The sequence below is a fragment of the Eucyclogobius newberryi genome, unplaced genomic scaffold, assembly GCF_026437365.1.
Source record: "Eucyclogobius newberryi isolate DKJ021-1_F unplaced genomic scaffold, fEucNew1.0.hap1 SCAF_13, whole genome shotgun sequence".
Classification (NCBI taxonomy): Eukaryota; Metazoa; Chordata; class Actinopteri; order Gobiiformes; family Gobiidae; genus Eucyclogobius; species Eucyclogobius newberryi.
The window spans coordinates 2,497,598-2,517,445 of NW_027315757.1; the positions used below are offsets into that span (position 1 = coordinate 2,497,598).

Here is a 19,848-nt window from a genome sequence, read left to right on the forward strand (position 1 = left end):
CCGCCCCGCTGCTGATGACCGCCCCGCTGCTGATGACCCGCTGATGACCGCCCCGCTGCTGATGACCGCCCCGCTGCTGATGACCGCCCTGCCGCTGATGACCCGCTGATGACCCGCTGATGACCCGCTGATGACCGCCCCGCTGCTGATGACCGCCCTGCCGCTGATGACCGCCCCGCTGCTGATGACCGCCCCGCTGATGACCGCCCCGCTGCTGATGACCCGCTGATGACCGCCCCGCTGCTGATGACCGCCCCGCTGCTGATGACCGCCCCGCTGCTGATGACCGCCCCGCTGCTGATGACCCGCTGATGACCGCCCCGCTGCTGATGACCGCCCCGCTGCTGATGACCGCCATGCCGCTGATGACCGCCCCGCTGCTGATGACCGCCCTGCCGCTGATGACCGCCCCGCTGCTGATGACCCGCTGATGACCGCCCCGCTGCTGATGACCGCCCCGCTGCTGATGACCGCCCTGCCGCTGATGACCGCCCTGCCGCTGATGACCCGCTGATGACCCGCTGATGACCCGCTGATGACCGCCCCGCTGCTGATGACCGCCCTGCCGCTGATGACCCGCTGATGACCGCCCCGCTGCTGATGACCGCCCCGCCGCTGATGACCGCCCTGCCGCTGATGACCGCCCCGCTGCTGATGACCGCCCCGCTGATGACCGCCCCGCTGCTGATGACCGCCCCGCTGATGACCCGCTGATGACCGCCCCGCTGCTGATGACCGCCCTGCCGCTGATGACCCGCTGATGACCGCCCTGCCGCTGATGACCGCCCTGCCGCTGATGACCCGCTGATGACCGCCCCGCTGCTGATGACCGCCCTGCCGCTGATGACCCGCTGATGACCCGCTGATGACCGCCCTGCCGCTGATGACCCGCTGATGACCGCCCCGCTGCTGATGACCGCCCTGCCGCTGATGACCCGCTGATGACCCGCTGATGACCGCCCTGCCGCTGATGACCGCCCCGCTGCTGATGACCGCCCTGCCGCTGATGACCCGCTGATGACCCGCTGATGACCGCCCCGCTGCTGATGACCGCCCCGCTGATGACCCGCTGATGACCGCCCCGCTGCTGATGACCGCCCTGCCGCTGATGACCCGCTGATGACCCGCTGATGACCGCCCTGCCGCTGATGACCCGCTGATGACCGCCCCGCTGCTGATGACCGCCCTGCCGCTGATGACCGCCCCGCCGCTGATGACCGCCCCGCTGATGACCCGCTGATGACCGCCCTGCCGCTGATGACCGCCCCGCTGCTGATGACCGCCCCGCTGCTTATGACCGCCCCGCTGCTGATGACCGCCCTGCCGCTGATGACCGCCCCGCTGCTGATGACCGCCCCGCTGATGACCGCCCCGCTGCTGATGACCCGCTGATGACCGCCCCGCTGCTGATGACCGCCCCGCTGCTGATGACCGCCCCGCTGCTGATGACCCGCTGATGACCGCCCCGCTGATGACCCGCTGATGACCGCCCTGCCGCTGATGACCGCCCCGCTGCTGATGACCGCCCCGCCGCTGATGACCGCCCTGCCGCTGATGACCGCCCCGCTGCTGATGACCGCCCCGCTGATGACCCGCTGATGACCGCCCCGCTGCTGATGACCGCCCTGCCGCTGATGACCCGCTGATGACCGCCCCGCCGCTGATGACCGCCCCGCTGATGACCCGCTGATGACCGCCCTGCCGCTGATGACCGCCCTGCCGCTGATGACCGCCCCGCTGCTGATGACCGCCCTGCCGCCGATGACCGCCCTGCCGCTGATGACCGCCCCGCTGATGACCCGCTGATGACCGCCCTGCCGCTGATGACCGCCCTGCCGCTGATGACCGCCCCGCTGCTGATGACCGCCCCGCTGATGACCCGCTGATGACCGCCCTGCCGCTGATGACCGCCCCGCTGCTGATGACCGCCCTGCCGCTGATGACCGCCCCGCCGCTGATGACCGCCCCGCTGATGACCCGCTGATGACCGCCCTGCCGCTGATGACCGCCCCGCCGCTGATGACCACCCCGCTGCTGATGACCGCCCCGCCGCTGATGACCGCCCTGCCGCTGATGACCGCCCCGCTGCTGATGACCGCCCCGCTGATGACCGCCCCGCTGCTGATGACCGCCCCGCTGATGACCCGCTGATGACCGCCCCGCTGCTGATGACCGCCCTGCCGCTGATGACCCGCTGATGACCCGCTGATGACCGCCCCGCTGCTGATGACCGCCCCGCTGATGACCCGCTGATGACCGCCCTGCCGCTGATGACCGCCCCGCTGCTGATGACCGCCCTGCCGCTGATGACCGCCCCGCCGCTGATGACCGCCCCGCTGATGACCCGCTGATGACCGCCCTGCCGCTGATGACCGCCCCGCCGCTGATGACCACCCCGCTGCTGATGACCGCCCCGCCGCTGATGACCGCCCTGCCGCTGATGACCGCCCCGCTGCTGATGACCGCCCCGCTGATGACCGCCCCGCTGCTGATGACCGCCCCGCTGATGACCCGCTGATGACCGCCCCGCTGCTGATGACCGCCCTGCCGCTGATGACCCGCTGATGACCCGCTGATGACCGCCCTGCCGCTGATGACCGCCCCGCCGCTGATGACCGCCCTGCCGCTGATGACCCGCTGATGACCGCCCTGCCGCTGATGACCCGCTGATGACCGCCCCGCTGCTGATGACCGCCCCGCCGCTGATGACCGCCCTGCCGCTGATGACCGCCCTGCTGCTGATGACCGCCCCGCTGATGACCGCCCCGCTGCTGATGACCGCCCCGCTGATGACCCGCTGATGACCGCCCCGCTGCTGATGACCGCCCCGCTGCTGATGACCCGCTGATGACCGCCCCGCTGCTGATGACCGCCCCGCTGCTGATGACCGCCCTGCCGCTGATGACCCGCTGATGACCCGCTGATGACCCGCTGATGACCGCCCCGCTGCTGATGACCGCCCTGCCGCTGATTACCGCCCCGCTGCTGATGACCGCCCCGCTGATGACCGCCCCGCTGCAGATGACCCGCTGATGACCGCCCCGCTGCTGATGACCGCCCCGCTGCTGATGACCGCCCCGCTGCTGATGACCGCCCCGCTGCTGATGACCCGCTGATGACCGCCCCGCTGCTGATGACCGCCCCGCTGCTGATGACCGCCATGCCGCTGATGACCGCCCCGCTGCTGATGACCGCCCTGCCGCTGATGACCGCCCCGCTGCTGATGACCCGCTGATGACCGCCCCGCTGCTGATGACCGCCCCGCTGCTGATGACCGCCCTGCCGCTGATGACCGCCCTGCCGCTGATGACCCGCTGATGACCCGCTGATGACCGCCCCGCTGCTGATGACCGCCCTGCCGCTGATGACCCGCTGATGACCGCCCCGCTGCTGATGACCGCCCCGCCGCTGATGACCGCCCTGCCGCTGATGACCGCCCCGCTGCTGATGACCGCCCCGCTGATGACCGCCCCGCTGCTGATGACCGCCCCGCTGATGACCCGCTGATGACCGCCCCGCTGCTGATGACCGCCCTGCCGCTGATGACCCGCTGATGACCGCCCTGCCGCTGATGACCGCCCTGCCGCTGATGACCCGCTGATGACCGCCCCGCTGCTGATGACCGCCCTGCCGCTGATGACCCGCTGATGACCCGCTGATGACCGCCCTGCCGCTGATGACCCGCTGATGACCGCCCCGCTGCTGATGACCGCCCTGCCGCTGATGACCCGCTGATGACCCGCTGATGACCGCCCTGCCGCTGATGACCGCCCCGCTGCTGATGACCGCCCTGCCGCTGATGACCCGCTGATGACCCGCTGATGACCGCCCCGCTGCTGATGACCGCCCCGCTGATGACCCGCTGATGACCGCCCCGCTGCTGATGACCGCCCTGCCGCTGATGACCCGCTGATGACCCGCTGATGACCGCCCTGCCGCTGATGACCCGCTGATGACCGCCCCGCTGCTGATGACCACCCTGCCGCTGATGACCGCCTCGCCGCTGATGACCGCCCCGCTGATGACCCGCTGATGACCGCCCTGCCGCTGATGACCGCCCCGCTGCTGATGACCGCCCCGCTGCTGATGACCGCCCCGCTGCTGATGACCGCCCTGCCGCTGATGACCGCCCCGCTGCTGATGACCGCCCCGCTGCTGATGACCGCCCCGCTGCTGATGACCGCCCTGCCGCTGATGACCGCCCCGCTGCTGATGACCGCCCTGCCGCTGATGACCGCCCCGCTGCTGATGACCCGCTGATGACCGCCCCGCTGCTGATGACCGCCCCGCTGCTGATGACCCGCTGATGACCTGCTGATGACCCGCTGATGACCGCCCTGCCGCTGATGACCGCCCCGCTGCTGATGACCCGCTGATGACCGCCCCGCTGCTGATGACCGCCCTTCCGCTGATGACCCGCTGATGACCCGCTGATGACCTGCTGATGACCGCCCCGCTGCTGATGACCGCCCTGCCGCTGATGACCGCCCCGCCGCTGATGACCGCCCCGCCGCTGATGACCGCCCCGCCGCTGATGACCGCCCCGCTGCTGATGACCGCCCCGCTGCTGATGACCCGCTGATGACCGCCCCGCTGCTGATGACCGCCCTGCCGCTGATGACCCGCTGATGACCCGCTGATGACCGCCCTGCCGCTGATGACCCGCTGATGACCGCCCCGCTGCTGATGACCGCCCTGCCGCTGATGACCGCCCCGCCGCTGATGACCGCCCCGCTGATGACCCGCTGATGACCGCCCTGCCGCTGATGACCGCCCCGCTGCTGATGACCGCCCCGCTGCTGATGACCGCCCCGCTGCTGATGACCGCCCTGCCGCTGATGACCGCCCCGCTGCTGATGACCGCCCCGCTGCTGATGACCGCCCTGCCGCTGATGACCGCCTCGCTGCTGATGACCGCCCCGCTGCTGATGACCGCCCCGCTGCTGATGACCGCCCCGCTGCTGATGACCCGCTGATGACCGCCCCGCTGCTGATGACCGCCCCGCTGCTGATGACCGCCCCGCTGCTGATGACCCGCTGATGACCGCCCCGCTGCTGATGACCGCCCCGCTGCTGATGACCGCCCCGCTGCTGATGACCCGCTGATGACCGCCCCGCTGCTGATGACCGCCCCGCTGCTGATGACCCGCTGATGACCGCCCCGCTGCTGATGACCGCCCCGCTGCTGATGACCGCCCCGCTGCTGATGACCGCCCCGCTGCTGATGACCGCCCCGCTGCTGATGACCGCCCCGCTGCTGATGACCCGCTGATGACCGCCCCGCTGCTGATGACCGCCCCGCTGCTGATGACCGCCATGCCGCTGATGACCGCCCCGCTGCTGATGACCGCCCTGCCGCTGATGACCGCCCCGCTGCTGATGACCCGCTGATGACCGCCCCGCTGCTGATGACCGCCCCGCTGCTGATGACCGCCCTGCCGCTGATGACCGCCCTGCCGCTGATGACCCGCTGATGACCCGCTGATGACCGCCCCGCTGCTGATGACCGCCCTGCCGCTGATGACCCGCTGATGACCGCCCCGCTGCTGATGACCGCCCCGCCGCTGATGACCGCCCTGCCGCTGATGACCGCCCCGCTGCTGATGACCGCCCCGCTGATGACCGCCCCGCTGCTGATGACCGCCCCGCTGATGACCCGCTGATGACCGCCCCGCTGCTGATGACCGCCCTGCCGCTGATGACCCGCTGATGACCGCCCTGCCGCTGATGACCGCCCTGCCGCTGATGACCCGCTGATGACCGCCCCGCTGCTGATGACCGCCCTGCCGCTGATGACCCGCTGATGACCCGCTGATGACCGCCCTGCCGCTGATGACCCGCTGATGACCGCCCCGCTGCTGATGACCGCCCTGCCGCTGATGACCCGCTGATGACCCGCTGATGACCGCCCTGCCGCTGATGACCGCCCCGCTGCTGATGACCGCCCTGCCGCTGATGACCCGCTGATGACCCGCTGATGACCGCCCCGCTGCTGATGACCGCCCCGCTGATGACCCGCTGATGACCGCCCCGCTGCTGATGACCGCCCTGCCGCTGATGACCCGCTGATGACCCGCTGATGACCGCCCTGCCGCTGATGACCCGCTGATGACCGCCCCGCTGCTGATGACCACCCTGCCGCTGATGACCGCCTCGCCGCTGATGACCGCCCCGCTGATGACCCGCTGATGACCGCCCTGCCGCTGATGACCGCCCCGCTGCTGATGACCGCCCCGCTGCTGATGACCGCCCCGCTGCTGATGACCGCCCTGCCGCTGATGACCGCCCCGCTGCTGATGACCGCCCCGCTGCTGATGACCGCCCCGCTGCTGATGACCGCCCTGCCGCTGATGACCGCCCCGCTGCTGATGACCGCCCTGCCGCTGATGACCGCCCCGCTGCTGATGACCCGCTGATGACCGCCCCGCTGCTGATGACCGCCCCGCTGCTGATGACCCGCTGATGACCTGCTGATGACCCGCTGATGACCGCCCTGCCGCTGATGACCGCCCCGCTGCTGATGACCCGCTGATGACCGCCCCGCTGCTGATGACCGCCCTTCCGCTGATGACCCGCTGATGACCCGCTGATGACCTGCTGATGACCGCCCCGCTGCTGATGACCGCCCTGCCGCTGATGACCGCCCCGCCGCTGATGACCGCCCCGCCGCTGATGACCGCCCCGCCGCTGATGACCGCCCCGCTGCTGATGACCGCCCCGCTGCTGATGACCCGCTGATGACCGCCCCGCTGCTGATGACCGCCCTGCCGCTGATGACCCGCTGATGACCCGCTGATGACCGCCCTGCCGCTGATGACCCGCTGATGACCGCCCCGCTGCTGATGACCGCCCTGCCGCTGATGACCGCCCCGCCGCTGATGACCGCCCCGCTGATGACCCGCTGATGACCGCCCTGCCGCTGATGACCGCCCCGCTGCTGATGACCGCCCCGCTGCTGATGACCGCCCCGCTGCTGATGACCGCCCTGCCGCTGATGACCGCCCCGCTGCTGATGACCGCCCCGCTGCTGATGACCGCCCTGCCGCTGATGACCGCCTCGCTGCTGATGACCGCCCCGCTGCTGATGACCGCCCCGCTGCTGATGACCGCCCCGCTGCTGATGACCCGCTGATGACCGCCCCGCTGCTGATGACCGCCCCGCTGCTGATGACCGCCCCGCTGCTGATGACCCGCTGATGACCGCCCCGCTGCTGATGACCGCCCCGCTGCTGATGACCGCCCCGCTGCTGATGACCCGCTGATGACCGCCCCGCTGCTGATGACCGCCCCGCTGCTGATGACCCGCTGATGACCGCCCCGCTGCTGATGACCGCCCCGCTGCTGATGACCGCCCCGCTGCTGATGACCGCTGCTTCTATGGCCCTGAACCATGGACTCATGCGTGCGCGTGCACGTGTGCGTCGCGCGCTCGCGCTGCCGGAGCTGCGGTCACGAGCCTTGTCCAGGATCCGAGCTCCGAACTGGAGACGGGAGAATTCTTACGGCATCACATCCACCTCAGCGTGTTTATCCCGTCCGCGAGGCCGCTCCAGAGCAGAGTGTGGCAGGGCAGCGTGGCACGTCTGCGGCGGGAGCCAGCCCGGTCCTCTGGTACTAGTCCGTGCTGTTCCGCGCAACACTCCTGTATGCATCCTTTGAAGGATACTGCTAGGCAGCTAGCTAGCTAGCTGCTAGTCTAGCTTTGCAGTGCGTGACTGAAAGTATTCCTATTTGTTTCGCCTTACGAAAACGTACCGTTCTTTACTTAAAGCCTGACCCGTGCTAGGATCGGGACCGGGCCCAGGCTCTAATTCGAGCCGAGGAATTGAATGAAATAGCTGCGGGAGCTAGCGGAAACGGGCTGGAGCTGTGCTGTCCATCATTAAGCCTCATTACGCTACTTTACACCTGTGACAGACACACGGACCCGAGCAGAAGCACAGGCCCGTGCACCGGACAGCGGCACACCGGACACACCGGACACACCGGACACACCGGACACACCGACACACCGGACACACCGGACACACCGGACACACCGACACACCGGCCCCGGAGAAGAGCGGATCCACGCAGAAGCCGCCAAGATGCCCGCTGTGTCCAAAGGAGATGGAATGCGCGGATTAGCCGTCTTTATCTCAGACATCAGAAACTGTAAGTCCTGTCTTCCTCTTACACACCTCCTGCAGGCTGGGCATGAACAATGACTCTCATCACATTATTAGAATATTAAACAAGAAGGTCTATTTGTAACTAACAAACGGCCTGACAAATGCATTCATTCTATAGACTATTTTAAAACAGCCCTACATCCTCACTATAGAGTGGCTCTATGTGTGTATATACACACATAAAAAAAACATCTTCTGAGGGGCCCCCAGAGCCACTCTATAGTGAGGATGGCAAAATATATTATTCCCAGTGACATATGTCACTGGACAAATACATTTTACAGCTCAACACAAGTAGAACCTGCCATGTGGACGACAGTTGAACCTGCCATGTGGACGGCAGTTGAACCTGCCATGTGGACAGTTGAACCTGCCATGTGGACGACAGTTGAACCTGCCATGTGGACGACAGTTGAACCTGCCATGTGGACGACAGTTGAACCTGCCATGTGGACAGTTGAACCTGCCATGTGGACGACAGTTGAACCTGCCATGTGGACGACAGTTGAACCTGCCATGTGGACGACAGTTGAACCTGCCATGTGGACGACAGTTGAACCTGCCATGTGGACGACAGTTGAACCTGCCATGTGGACGACAGTTGAACCTGCCATGTGGACAGTTGAACCTGCCATGTGGACGACAGTTGAACCTGCCATGTGGACGACAGTTGAACCTGCCATGTGGACGACAGTTGAACCTGCCATGTGGACGACAGTTGAACCTGCCATGTGGACGACAGTTGAACCTGCCATGTGGACGACAGTTGAACCTGCCATGTGGACAGTTGAACCTGCCATGTGGACGACAGTTGAACCTGCCATGTGGACAGTTGAACCTGCCATGTGGACGACAGTTGAACCTGCCATGTGGACGACAGTTGAACCTGCCATGTGGACGACAGTTGAACCTGCCATGTGGACGACAGTTGAACCTGCCATGTGGACGACAGTTGAACCTGCCATGTGGACGACAGTTGAACCTGCCATGTGGACGACAGTTGAACCTGCCATGTGGACGACAGTTGAACCTGCCATGTGGACGACAGTTGAACCTGCCATGTGGACGACAGTTGAACCTGCCATGTGGACGACAGTTGAACCTGCCATGTGGACGACAGTTGAACCTGCCATGTGGACGACAGTTGAACCTGCCATGTGGACGACAGTTGAACCTGCCATGTGGACAGTTGAACCTGCCATGTGGACGACAGTTGAACCTGCCATGTGGACGACAGTTGAACCTGCCATGTGGACGACAGTTGAACCTGCCATGTGGACGACAGTTGAACCTGCCATGTGGACGACAGTTGAACCTGCCACGTGGACAGTAGAACCTTGAACCTGCCACGTGGACAGTAGAACCTTGAACCTGCCACGTGGACAGTAGAACCTTGAACCTGCCACGTGGACAGTAGAACCTTGAACCTGCCACGTGGACAGTAGAACCTTGAACCTGCCACGTGGACGACAGTTGAACCTGCCACGTGGACGACAGTTGAACCTGCCACGTGGACGACAGTTGAACCTGCCACGTGGACGACAGTTGAACCTGCCACGTGGACGACAGTTGAACCTGCCGTGTGGACAGTAGAAGGGGGGAGAGAGGGGAGGAGGGAAATGCACACTCATTCAGTTTTCTTCATTCTGAATGATTTGGAAAGTCTTATTTCTCAGGTGCAGATCTGTGTCGTCATGTTTAGTGCTTTGGTGCTTTGGGCAACCAGAAAATGAGCTGGTGCTGTGCGGGCGAGGGCGGGACCCACATCACTAGCGCTTACCCAGTGGGCGGCGCTGTGGCCGGGTGCTCATCGGCCCTTTTCACCATAGGGATAGGCCCTTTTCACCATAGGGATAGGCCCTTTTCACCATAGGGATAGGCCCTTTTCACCATAGGGATAATAATAATAATAATAATAACTTTTATTTATATAGCGCTTTTCAGTGACCCAAAGACGCTGAACATAATAAAAAAGGGGGGGTATTTACAGACAGGGGGGGACAACACGTACAGAACACATTAATATACAGATAAAATGAACAAGACAGAAGAAGTAGAGAGAAAAAGATGGGGATGTAACAGGGGGTAGAAGAGTAGGCAATGGGGTAGAGGAGGCTAGGGGTAGGGGAGGTCATAGGCTTGGGTGAAGAGGTATGTTTTTAGGCGGGATTTGAATGTTGTGAGTGAGGGAGAGTGGGACGGGGGGGGGAGGGAGTTCCAGAGTCGGGGTGCTGTTCGGGAGAATGCTCTGTCGCCAAAAGTTTTGAGTCGGGATGTTGGTGCAGCCAGGGTGAGAGAGGAGGAGGATCGGAGAGCTCGGGTGGGGCGGTGGGGGATGAGGAGGTCAGACAGGTCATTTGGAGTCTGTGGAGGGAATGGGAGGAGATGCCAGTGAGGAGGGAGTTGCAGTAGTCGAGGCGGGAGGAGATGAAGGCCTGGATGAGGGATTCAGCAGCGGGGAGGGTGAGGCAGTGTCGGATTTTGGCGATGCGGCGGAGGTGGAAGTATGAGGTCTTGACGATGTGGCTGACATGGGGAGTGAAGGAGAGGGTGGGGTCCATGATGACACCGAGATTGCGTACCAGGGTAGAGGGGGTGATGGTCGAGGTGTCGATGCTGAGTGAAAAGGGACCAGTTTTATTGAGAGTGGATTTGGTGCCAATGAGGAGGAGCTCTGTTTTGTCACTGTTCAGTTTGAGGAAGTTGAGAGTGAGCCATGATTTTATTGTAGAGATGCAGGTTTGGATGTGGCTGAGGGGAGGGTTTTGGGTGGATTTGGTGGTGAGGTATGTCTGGGTGTCGTCAGCGTAGCAGTGAAAGTCCAGGTTGAGTTGGCGGAGGATGTGACCAAGGGGGAAGATGTAGCAGATGAAGAGGAGGGGGCCGAGGACTGAGCCCTGGGGGACCCCCTGCGTTACTGGGGAGAGGGTGGATGAGTGACCGGAGAGGGAAATGAACTCTTGCCTGTTGGTGAGGTAGGATGTGAGCCAGTCAAGTGCAGAGCCCTCAACACCCAGTTGATAGGATAGGCCCTTTTCACCATAGGGATAGGCCCTTTTCACCATAGGGATAGGCCCTTTTCACCATAGGGATAGGCCCTTTTCACCATAGGGATAGGCCCTTTTCACCATAGGGATAGGCCCTTTTCACCATAGGGATAGGCCCTTTTCACCATAGGGATAGGCCCTTTTCACCATAGGGATAGGCCCTTGTTAGCATAGGGATAGGCCCTTGTTAGCATAGGGAAAGGCCCTTTTCAGCATAGGGATAGGCCCTTTTTAGCATTGGGATAGGCCCTTTTTAGCATAGGGATAGGCACTTTTTAGCATAGGGATAGGCACTTTTTAGCATAGGGATAGGCCCTTTTTAGCATAGGATAGGCCCTTTTTAGCATAGGGATAGGCCCAGGGATAGGCCCTTTTTAGCATAGGGATAGGCCCTTTTTAGCATAGGGATAGGCCCTTTTTAGCATAGGGATAGGCCCTTTTTAGCATAGGGATAGGCCCAGGGATAGGCCCTTTTTAGCATAGGGCTAGGCCCAGGGATAGGCCCTTTTTAGCAAAGGGGTAGGCCCAGGGATAGGCCCTTTTTAGCATAGGGATAGGCCCTTTTTAGCATAGGGATAGGCCCAGGGATAGGCCCTTTTTAGCATAGGGATAGGCCCTTTTTAGCATAGGGATAGGCCCAGGGATAGGCCCTTTTTAGCATAGGGATAGGCCCTTTTTAGCATAGGGATAGGCCCAGGGATAGGCCCTTTTTAGCATAGGGATAGGCCCAGGAATAGGCCCTTTTTAGCATAGGGATAGGCCCAGGGATAGGCCCTTTTTAGCATAGGGATAGGCACTTTTCACAAGGGGTCTCGACACACACACTGTACGCTGGACTGAGGTGAAGTGTTTTAGCATCACAGTTTGGAAGCTTCTAATCCTCTTGAACCAAATGACAGGTTGCTGATTTCAACATCACATGATTGCAAAATCCTGCTTTCAGGTGTCTTAGTTTTGTTTGTACTTTTGACATCTCTAACCTTTCTAATTTCCCTCAGGTAAGAGCAAAGAAGCTGAGATTAAAAGGATAAACAAAGAGCTGGCCAACATCCGCTCCAAGTTTAAGGGCGACAAAGCTCTGGACGGCTACAGTAAGAAGAAGTATGTGTGCAAGCTGCTCTTCATCTTCCTCCTGGGGCATGACATCGACTTTGGGCACATGGAGGCCGTCAACCTGCTCAGCTCCAACAAGTACACCGAGAAGCAGATTGTGAGTACCACACGTGTATCACAGAGGGTGAAATGTGGAGTGACCAGCAGGGTTCTACTGTTTGTCACATTAAAAACATCTCTTTTGCTCATGTCACTAAACACAATTACTGATCTTTATGCAAGTTCTCCTGAGCACCAGCGTCCCTCGTGGTCCTTCTTCTGGTTGTATTAGTGAACACAGAGACCTCCAGAGAAAATGCTTCAATGCAAATGAAAATGCTTCTCAGACTAAAAAGCAGCCGTTTTAGGGCCGCTCAGTGAATGGCTGCAGTCACATGAACATTGGATATTATACACAAATATATCTACTTTAGAGCATGTTTTAGACCAGGGATGGGCAAACTACGGCCAGCGGGCCACATGTGGCCCGTTTGTCTTTATAATCCGGCCCGCCAAACAAGCCATGTGATATTAAAAAAACAAAAATATTTTCCTTTTTTGCCCTTAGGCATCTGTCTGCACTTGTATCCTTAACAAATATGACGTGAAATGAATGAAAAATAGTAGATTCAATAGCCTATATTTGACAGAAAAGTGATATTTTATTTGATATTTAATTTTTTTGATTTTTTTTTTTTTCACACCAATGATGGCGGGCCGGCCCTCCGCTACTTGCCTGAATTCGAATATGGCCCTCGGAGGAAAATAATTGCTCACCCCTGTTTTAGACCCAGACTTTTCCCTCGATCTCCACTTAAACTGACGGAGTTCCCGTTGCATCGGACGTGCAATCACAACGGAAGTGATGATCCATGGGAAAAGTGTGATATAATGCAAAGAATCACATCCTGGATTATATCCTAAAATTATTCTACATTTTAATAAATGGATACAAGTTAACAAGTATGCTGTTGCATATAGGACATATCAATATTATCTTTTTTTGCTTGAATGTGTTCAATTAGACGAATATTTTATATTTGTTTTCTAGGTGACATAGTGGGACCTCCCAAAGTTAAATATAATTGACACTTTTAAACATTTTAACCCTCGAGTCCGGTCGGGTCCTTTTATTTATCATACTTAAATTGGTCATTGTTTTTTTGTATTGGAGATATTGGGAGGTTTTTTGGATACAAACTTTACTTTGACATATATGTATATTTTCTATGTTTGTAATTTGATAACGGCCATTGATACAGGATTTACACATGTGTAACATATGTGCCATTGGTGCCCTAAGTGTACACTCTCTTAGGTCGGCTCTAAACTAATTAAGCAAGTTCTTCAGTAAAATTTAATATTTTAAGAGTCTGATCAATGAGCAAAATAACAGTGGTGGGAAAAATACCACACTAAATGCCCCGTTCCTCATATAAATGATGCATGTACGCTGAATTTGTTTTTACTTTTTACAAAAACTGTTTAGGACATGTCAAAGGTTAGTTAGGGTGTCGCTGTGTCGCTATTACATGTGTATAAGTCTAAACATACTATTACATGTGTATAAGTCCAAACATACTATTACATGGTGTATAAGCCACTCGCCGCCCTGGCCGCAGCGACACTCGCCGCCCTGGCCGCAGCGACACTCGCCGCCCTGGCCTCAGCGACACTCGCCGCCCTGGCCGCAGCGACACTCGCCGCCCTGGCCGCAGCGACACTCGCCGCCCTGGCCGCAGCGACACTCGCCGCCCTGGCCGCAGCGACACTCGCCGCCCTGGCCTCAGCGACACTCGCCGCCCTGGCCGCAGCGACACTCGCCGCCCTGGCCGCAGCGACACTCGCCGCCCTGGCCTCAGCGACACTCGCCGCCCTGGCCGCAGCGACACTCGCCGCCCTGGCCGCAGCCACACAGCGACACTCGCCGCCCTGGCCGCAGCGACACTCGCCGCCCTGGCCGCAGCGACACTCGCCGCCCTGGCCTCAGCGACACTCGCCGCCCTGGCCGCAGCGACACTCGCCGCCCTGGCCGCAGCGACACTCGCCGCCCTGGCCTCAGCGACACTCGCCGCCCTGGCCGCAGCGACACTCGCCGCCCTGGCCGCAGCCACACAGCGACACTCGCCGCCCTGGCCACAGCGACACTCGCCGCCCTGGCCGCAGCGACACTCGCCGCCCTGGCCGCAGCCACACAGCGACACTCGCCGCCCTGGCCGCAGCCACACAGCGACACTCGCCGCCCTGGCCGCAGCCACACAGCGACACTCGCCGCCCTGGCCGCAGCCACACAGCGACACTCGCCGCCCTGGCCACAGCGACACTCGCCGCCCTGCGGCCAGGGCGGCGAGTGTCGCTGCGGCCAGGGCGGCGAGTGGCTTATACACCATGTAATAGTATGTTTAGACTTATACACCATGTAATAGTGTGTTTAGACTTATACACATGTAATAGTGTGTTTAGACTTATACACCATGTAATAGTGTGTTTAGACTTATACACATGTAATAGTGTGTTTAGACTTATACACCATGTAATAGTATGTTTAGACTTATACACCATGTAATAGTGTGTTTAGACTTATACACATGTAATAGTGTGTTTAGACTTATACACATGTAATAGTGTGTTTAGACTTATACACATGTAATAGTGTGTTTAGACTTATACACATGTAATAGTGTGTTTAGACTTATACACATGTAATAGTGTGTTTAGACTTATACACATGTAATAGTGTGTTTAGACTTATACACCATGTAATAGTGTGTTTAGACTTATACACATGTAATAGTGTGTTTAGACTTATACACATGTAATAGTGTGTTTAGACTTATACACATGTAATAGTGTGTTTAGACTTATACACATGTAATAGTGTGTTTATGCTTATACACCATGTAATAGTGTGTTTAGGCTTATACACATGTAATAGTGTGTTTAGACTTATACACATGTAATAGTGTGTTTAGACTTATACACATGTAATAGTGTGTTTAGACTTATACACCATGTAATAGTATGTTTAGACTTATACACCATGTAATAGTGTGTTTAGACTTATACACATGTAATAGTATGTATATGGTGCATGTGCCTTTGGAAATTATGAAGGTACATTAAACCATCCTTTGAGGAAAATGCGACCCTGTATGAGGCATATTTACCATCCCTTTAAAACTGGGTAGAGCACTGCTGACATACTATATTATTATTGTTGTAGACATCTTAAACCTTCCATAGATCGCGAAAGTCCCACGGGAAAAGACTTAAACAAATCAAATCAATTTATTTTTGTAATGCCCAAAATCACAACAACAGTTGCCTCTGAGGGCCACAGGGAGAAATGAATCAACAATGTCTGTGGTGGCGATGGAGTCAGACAATGTCTGTGGTGGCGATGAAGTCAGACAATGTCTGTGGTGGCGAGGGACGATGTCCCAGGGTCCTCTATCCTTAGACTCTCCTTCTCGGCCAGGAAAAACTACAAAAAAAACCTCTTTGGGAAAAAAGCGTAGAAACCTGGAGGAGTTCCAGTGAAGGAGAGATCCGACTCTCACAGACGGACACGAGGGAGACTGGAGCTGGACCCACTCTTCAGGCAGATGAGGGACCGTCTGAGGCGAGCTGGACCCACTCTTCAGGCAGATGAGGGACCGTCTGAGTCGAGCTGGACCCACTCTTCAGGCAGAAGAGGGACCGTCTGAGTCGAGCTGGACCCACTCTTCAGGCAGATGAGGGACCACTTCACCAGGGGAGGGGCATCTGGGTCCACAGGTCCTCAGGAGTGAGAGAAAGAAAAGAAGGCGGTGAACAGTTTGCAAGTGGAATCAAAAAATAAATATTGTTTGATAGCATAAGTAGTCAGAAGTAGAGGATAGTGCTCAAGCTGTCATACTTCCCCCAGCATAGTTACTCCTAGGGCAGCGTAGCTGAAGCTGTGGGTTTATCTTTCTGTTCCTAACTACTCTGACCATAAGCGATTTCGAAGAGGAACATTTTAAGCCTGGACTTAAATGAAGAGACTGTGTCAGCATATTTAACATGGGTCGGGAGCTGATTCCATAACACAGGAGCTCTACCTCCTACAGTACTTTTAGAGACTCTTGGCACCACCAGAAGGCTCTACCTCCTACAGTACTTTTAGAGACTCTTGGCACCACCAGAAGGCTCTACCTCCTACAGTACTTTTAGAGACTCTTGGCACCACCAGAAGGCTCTACCTCCTACAGTACTTTTAGAGACTCTTGGCACCACCAGAAGGCTCTACCTCCTACAGTACTTTTAGAGACTCTTGGCACCACCAGAAGGCTCTACCTCCTACAGTACTTTTAGAGACTCTTGGCACCACCAGAAGGCCGGCATTCTGAGAGCGAAGAGCTCTGTTTGGATGATATGGTACAATAGCATCTTTGAGGTAGGATGGGGCCATGTCATTTATGGCTTTGTAGGTCAGGAGGAGTATTTTAAATTTGATTCTAAACTCGACGGGGAGCCAGTGAAGAGACTTCAGCACCGGCGTAATGTGCTCTCTTCTTTTAGTTCCTGTTAGTAATCTTTAGAGCTGGGTTTTGAACCAGTTGAAAGCTTTTTATGGAGCTTTTAGGACACGCTGCAAGCAGGGAGTTACAGTAGTCTAATCTAGTCGTTACAAATGCATGGATAAGTTTTTCGGCATCACTTTTAGGCAGGATTCTTCTGATTTTGGCTCTTGTTGCGCAAATGGAAATAGGCTGTTTTACAAGCTTGATTTATATGAGCTTTAAATGAGAGCTCCTGGTCAAATAAGACTCCAAGGTTTCTTACAGTAGAACTGGAGGCTACACTGACATTGTCCAGTGTGACTATCTGCTCAGATAGAGCGTCTCGTAGATGCTTAGGGCCAGCACAATGACCTCGGTTTTTTCAGGGTTAAGAAGCAGGTAGTTTAGTGTCATCCAGGTTTTTATCTCCTTCACACAAGTACTAAGTCTGTCTACTTGATCGCTCTGATCAGGTTTCATTGATAAATACAGCTGAGTGTCGTCTGCATAGCAGTGGAAGTTAATGCCATGCTTTCTGATCATGTGACCTAACGGCAGCATATAAAGAGTAAACAGAATTGGACCGAGTACCGAACCCTGTGGCACACCGTAAGTTACTTTAGAGCTTGGTGAGGAGCTCTGGTTTACATGAACAAATTGGTACCTATCAGATAGATAGGATTTAAACCAGCTGAGGGAAACACTGCCACGCATCGCTGTGAATGGCCATTACTGAATTCCTGAAGTCTCACAAGTCCTGGTTCTAGTCAGGACTAATGTGATGGTACTTCCTGGTTCTAGTCAGGACTAATGTGATGGTACTTCCTGGTTCTAGTCAGGACTCATGTGATGGTACTTCCTGGTTCTAGTCAGGACTCATGTGATGGTACTTCCTGGTTCTAGTCAGGACTCATGTGATGGTACTTCCTGGTTCTTGTCAGGACTAATGTGATGGTACTTCCTGGTTCTAGTCAGGACTCATGTGATGGTACTTCCTGGTTCTAGTCAGGACTCATGTGATGGTACTTCCTGGTTCTAGTCAGGACTCATGTGATGGTACTTCCTGGTTCTAGTCAGGACTCATGTGATGGTACTTCCTGGTTCTAGTCAGGACTAATGTGATGGTACTTCCTGGTTCTAGTCAGGACTCATGTGATGGTACTTCCTGGTTCTTGTCTGGACTAATGTGATGGTACTTCCTGGTTCTAGTCAGGACTAATGTGATGGTACTTCCTGGTTCTAGTCAGGACTCATGTGATGGTACTTCCTGGTTCTAGTCAGGACTCATGTGATGGTACTTCCTGGTTCTAGTCAGGACTCATGTGATGGTACTTCCTGGTTCTTGTCAGGACTAATGTGATGGTACTTCCTGGTTCTAGTCAGGACTAATGTGATGGTACTTCCTGGTTCTAGTCAGGACTCATGTGATGGTACTTCCTGGTTCTGGTCAGGACTAATGCGATGGTACTTCCTGGTTCTAGTCAGGACTAATGCGATGGTACTTCCTGGTTCTTGTCAGGACTAATGTGATGGTACTTCCTGGTTCTAGTCAGGACTAATGTGATCATACTTCCTGGTTCTAGTCAGGACTCATGTGATGGTACTTCCTGGTTCTTGTCAGGACTAATGTGATGGTACTTCCTGGTTCTAGTCAGGACTAATGTGATCATACTTCCTGGTTCTAGTCAGGACCCGAGCAGCAGCGTTCTGGATGAACTGCAGCTGTTTTACAGCTCGTTTGGAGAGACCAGTGAGCGGCCGTTACAGTCTAATCTACTGGAGACAAACCCATGGATGAGTCTCTCCAAATCGGAGTTAGACACTATACTTTTGATTTTGGCAATGTATTTTAGATGGTAAAAACCTGCCATGAAAAAAGCGTTTAGAATAACCAAACAATGTTTAGAACAACGGCCTAATATCTGTTATCGGCCCAGCTTTTCCCATAACATCGGTATCAGCCTGAAATGTCTATCGGTGCACCACTAGTTCATACTGAAATGTACCATTTTAAACTGGCCTCTGTATAGCTTGTAGTTGAGAGGGTCTCAGGGTCGTGTCCTTGTGACCTGGTGTGTCGGGGCACCTGAGGGTGTTGGGGGTATGTGTGTGAATTTTGTAGCGTATATACTTGCTTTGGTGTATGTTGGAGGCATGCATTTTAGTTTGTTTATAATTATGGCTATATTAATATGAAACACATTTTAGGTAGAAAACATATCTACTGTATTTACAGCAGTCTAAAACAGTGGAGTAAAAAGTGCAGAGACGTTGAAAGTGTGAGCGACACAGCTTTTAAAAAATTTACCTTGGACAAATCTCCAAAAAAAAAAAAAACCAGGCTAGGAATGAATCTTGTGACGCTGGGAGAGCACGGCCCTCTTTATTTCCAAGGAGGGTATGTCGAACTGTATCGAAACATGATTACCCAGTTTCAGTTTGCAGTCGATAATATATATAAATATATATATATATTAATATATATATATATATATTAATATATATATATATTAATATATATATATATATATATATATATATATATATATATTAATATATATATATATTAATATATATATATATATATATATATATATATATATATATTAATATATATATTAATATATATATATATTAATATATATATATTAATATATATATATATATATATATATATATATTAATATATATATATATATTTATATATATATATTAATATATATATATATATATTAATATATATATATATTATTTTTTTTTTTTTTTTTTTTTTTTTTTTTTTAACCTCTATATGGGAAATTCATGGGTAAACTCATATTTACAAATTTTCACTTATATTGTTTTTAGCAGTTATAATTGGTATTAGTGGCCTACAAAACATCAAAATGTATGTTTTATGATCATAGAGGAGCTAAAATTGTAATAAAACAGTTTGGCACAGTTGGCACATATTTGGATCACTTGTTCCGAATATACTTTTTGATACAAAAAGGTCAACAGCACCAAAATGCCTGT

The 19,848-nt window shown here is 55.5% G+C and overlaps 1 protein-coding gene across 3 annotated transcripts in view; it reads left to right on the forward strand.

Annotated features, from left to right (window-relative positions):
- Nucleotides 1–8,014: 8,014 nt before the first annotated feature.
- Nucleotides 8,015–19,848, forward strand: part of ap2a1 (adaptor related protein complex 2 subunit alpha 1) — a 61,812-nt gene continuing 49,978 nt past the window's right edge. For all 3 annotated transcript variants that reach the window (XM_072442338.1, XM_072442339.1, XM_072442340.1), the window contains exons 1-2: nucleotides 8,015–8,154; nucleotides 12,217–12,428. In XM_072442338.1, the coding sequence (XP_072298439.1) occupies nucleotides 8,088–8,154; nucleotides 12,217–12,428 (279 nt within the window). In that variant the 5' untranslated portion in view covers nucleotides 8,015–8,087. The remainder of the gene's footprint in view (nucleotides 8,155–12,216; nucleotides 12,429–19,848) is intronic.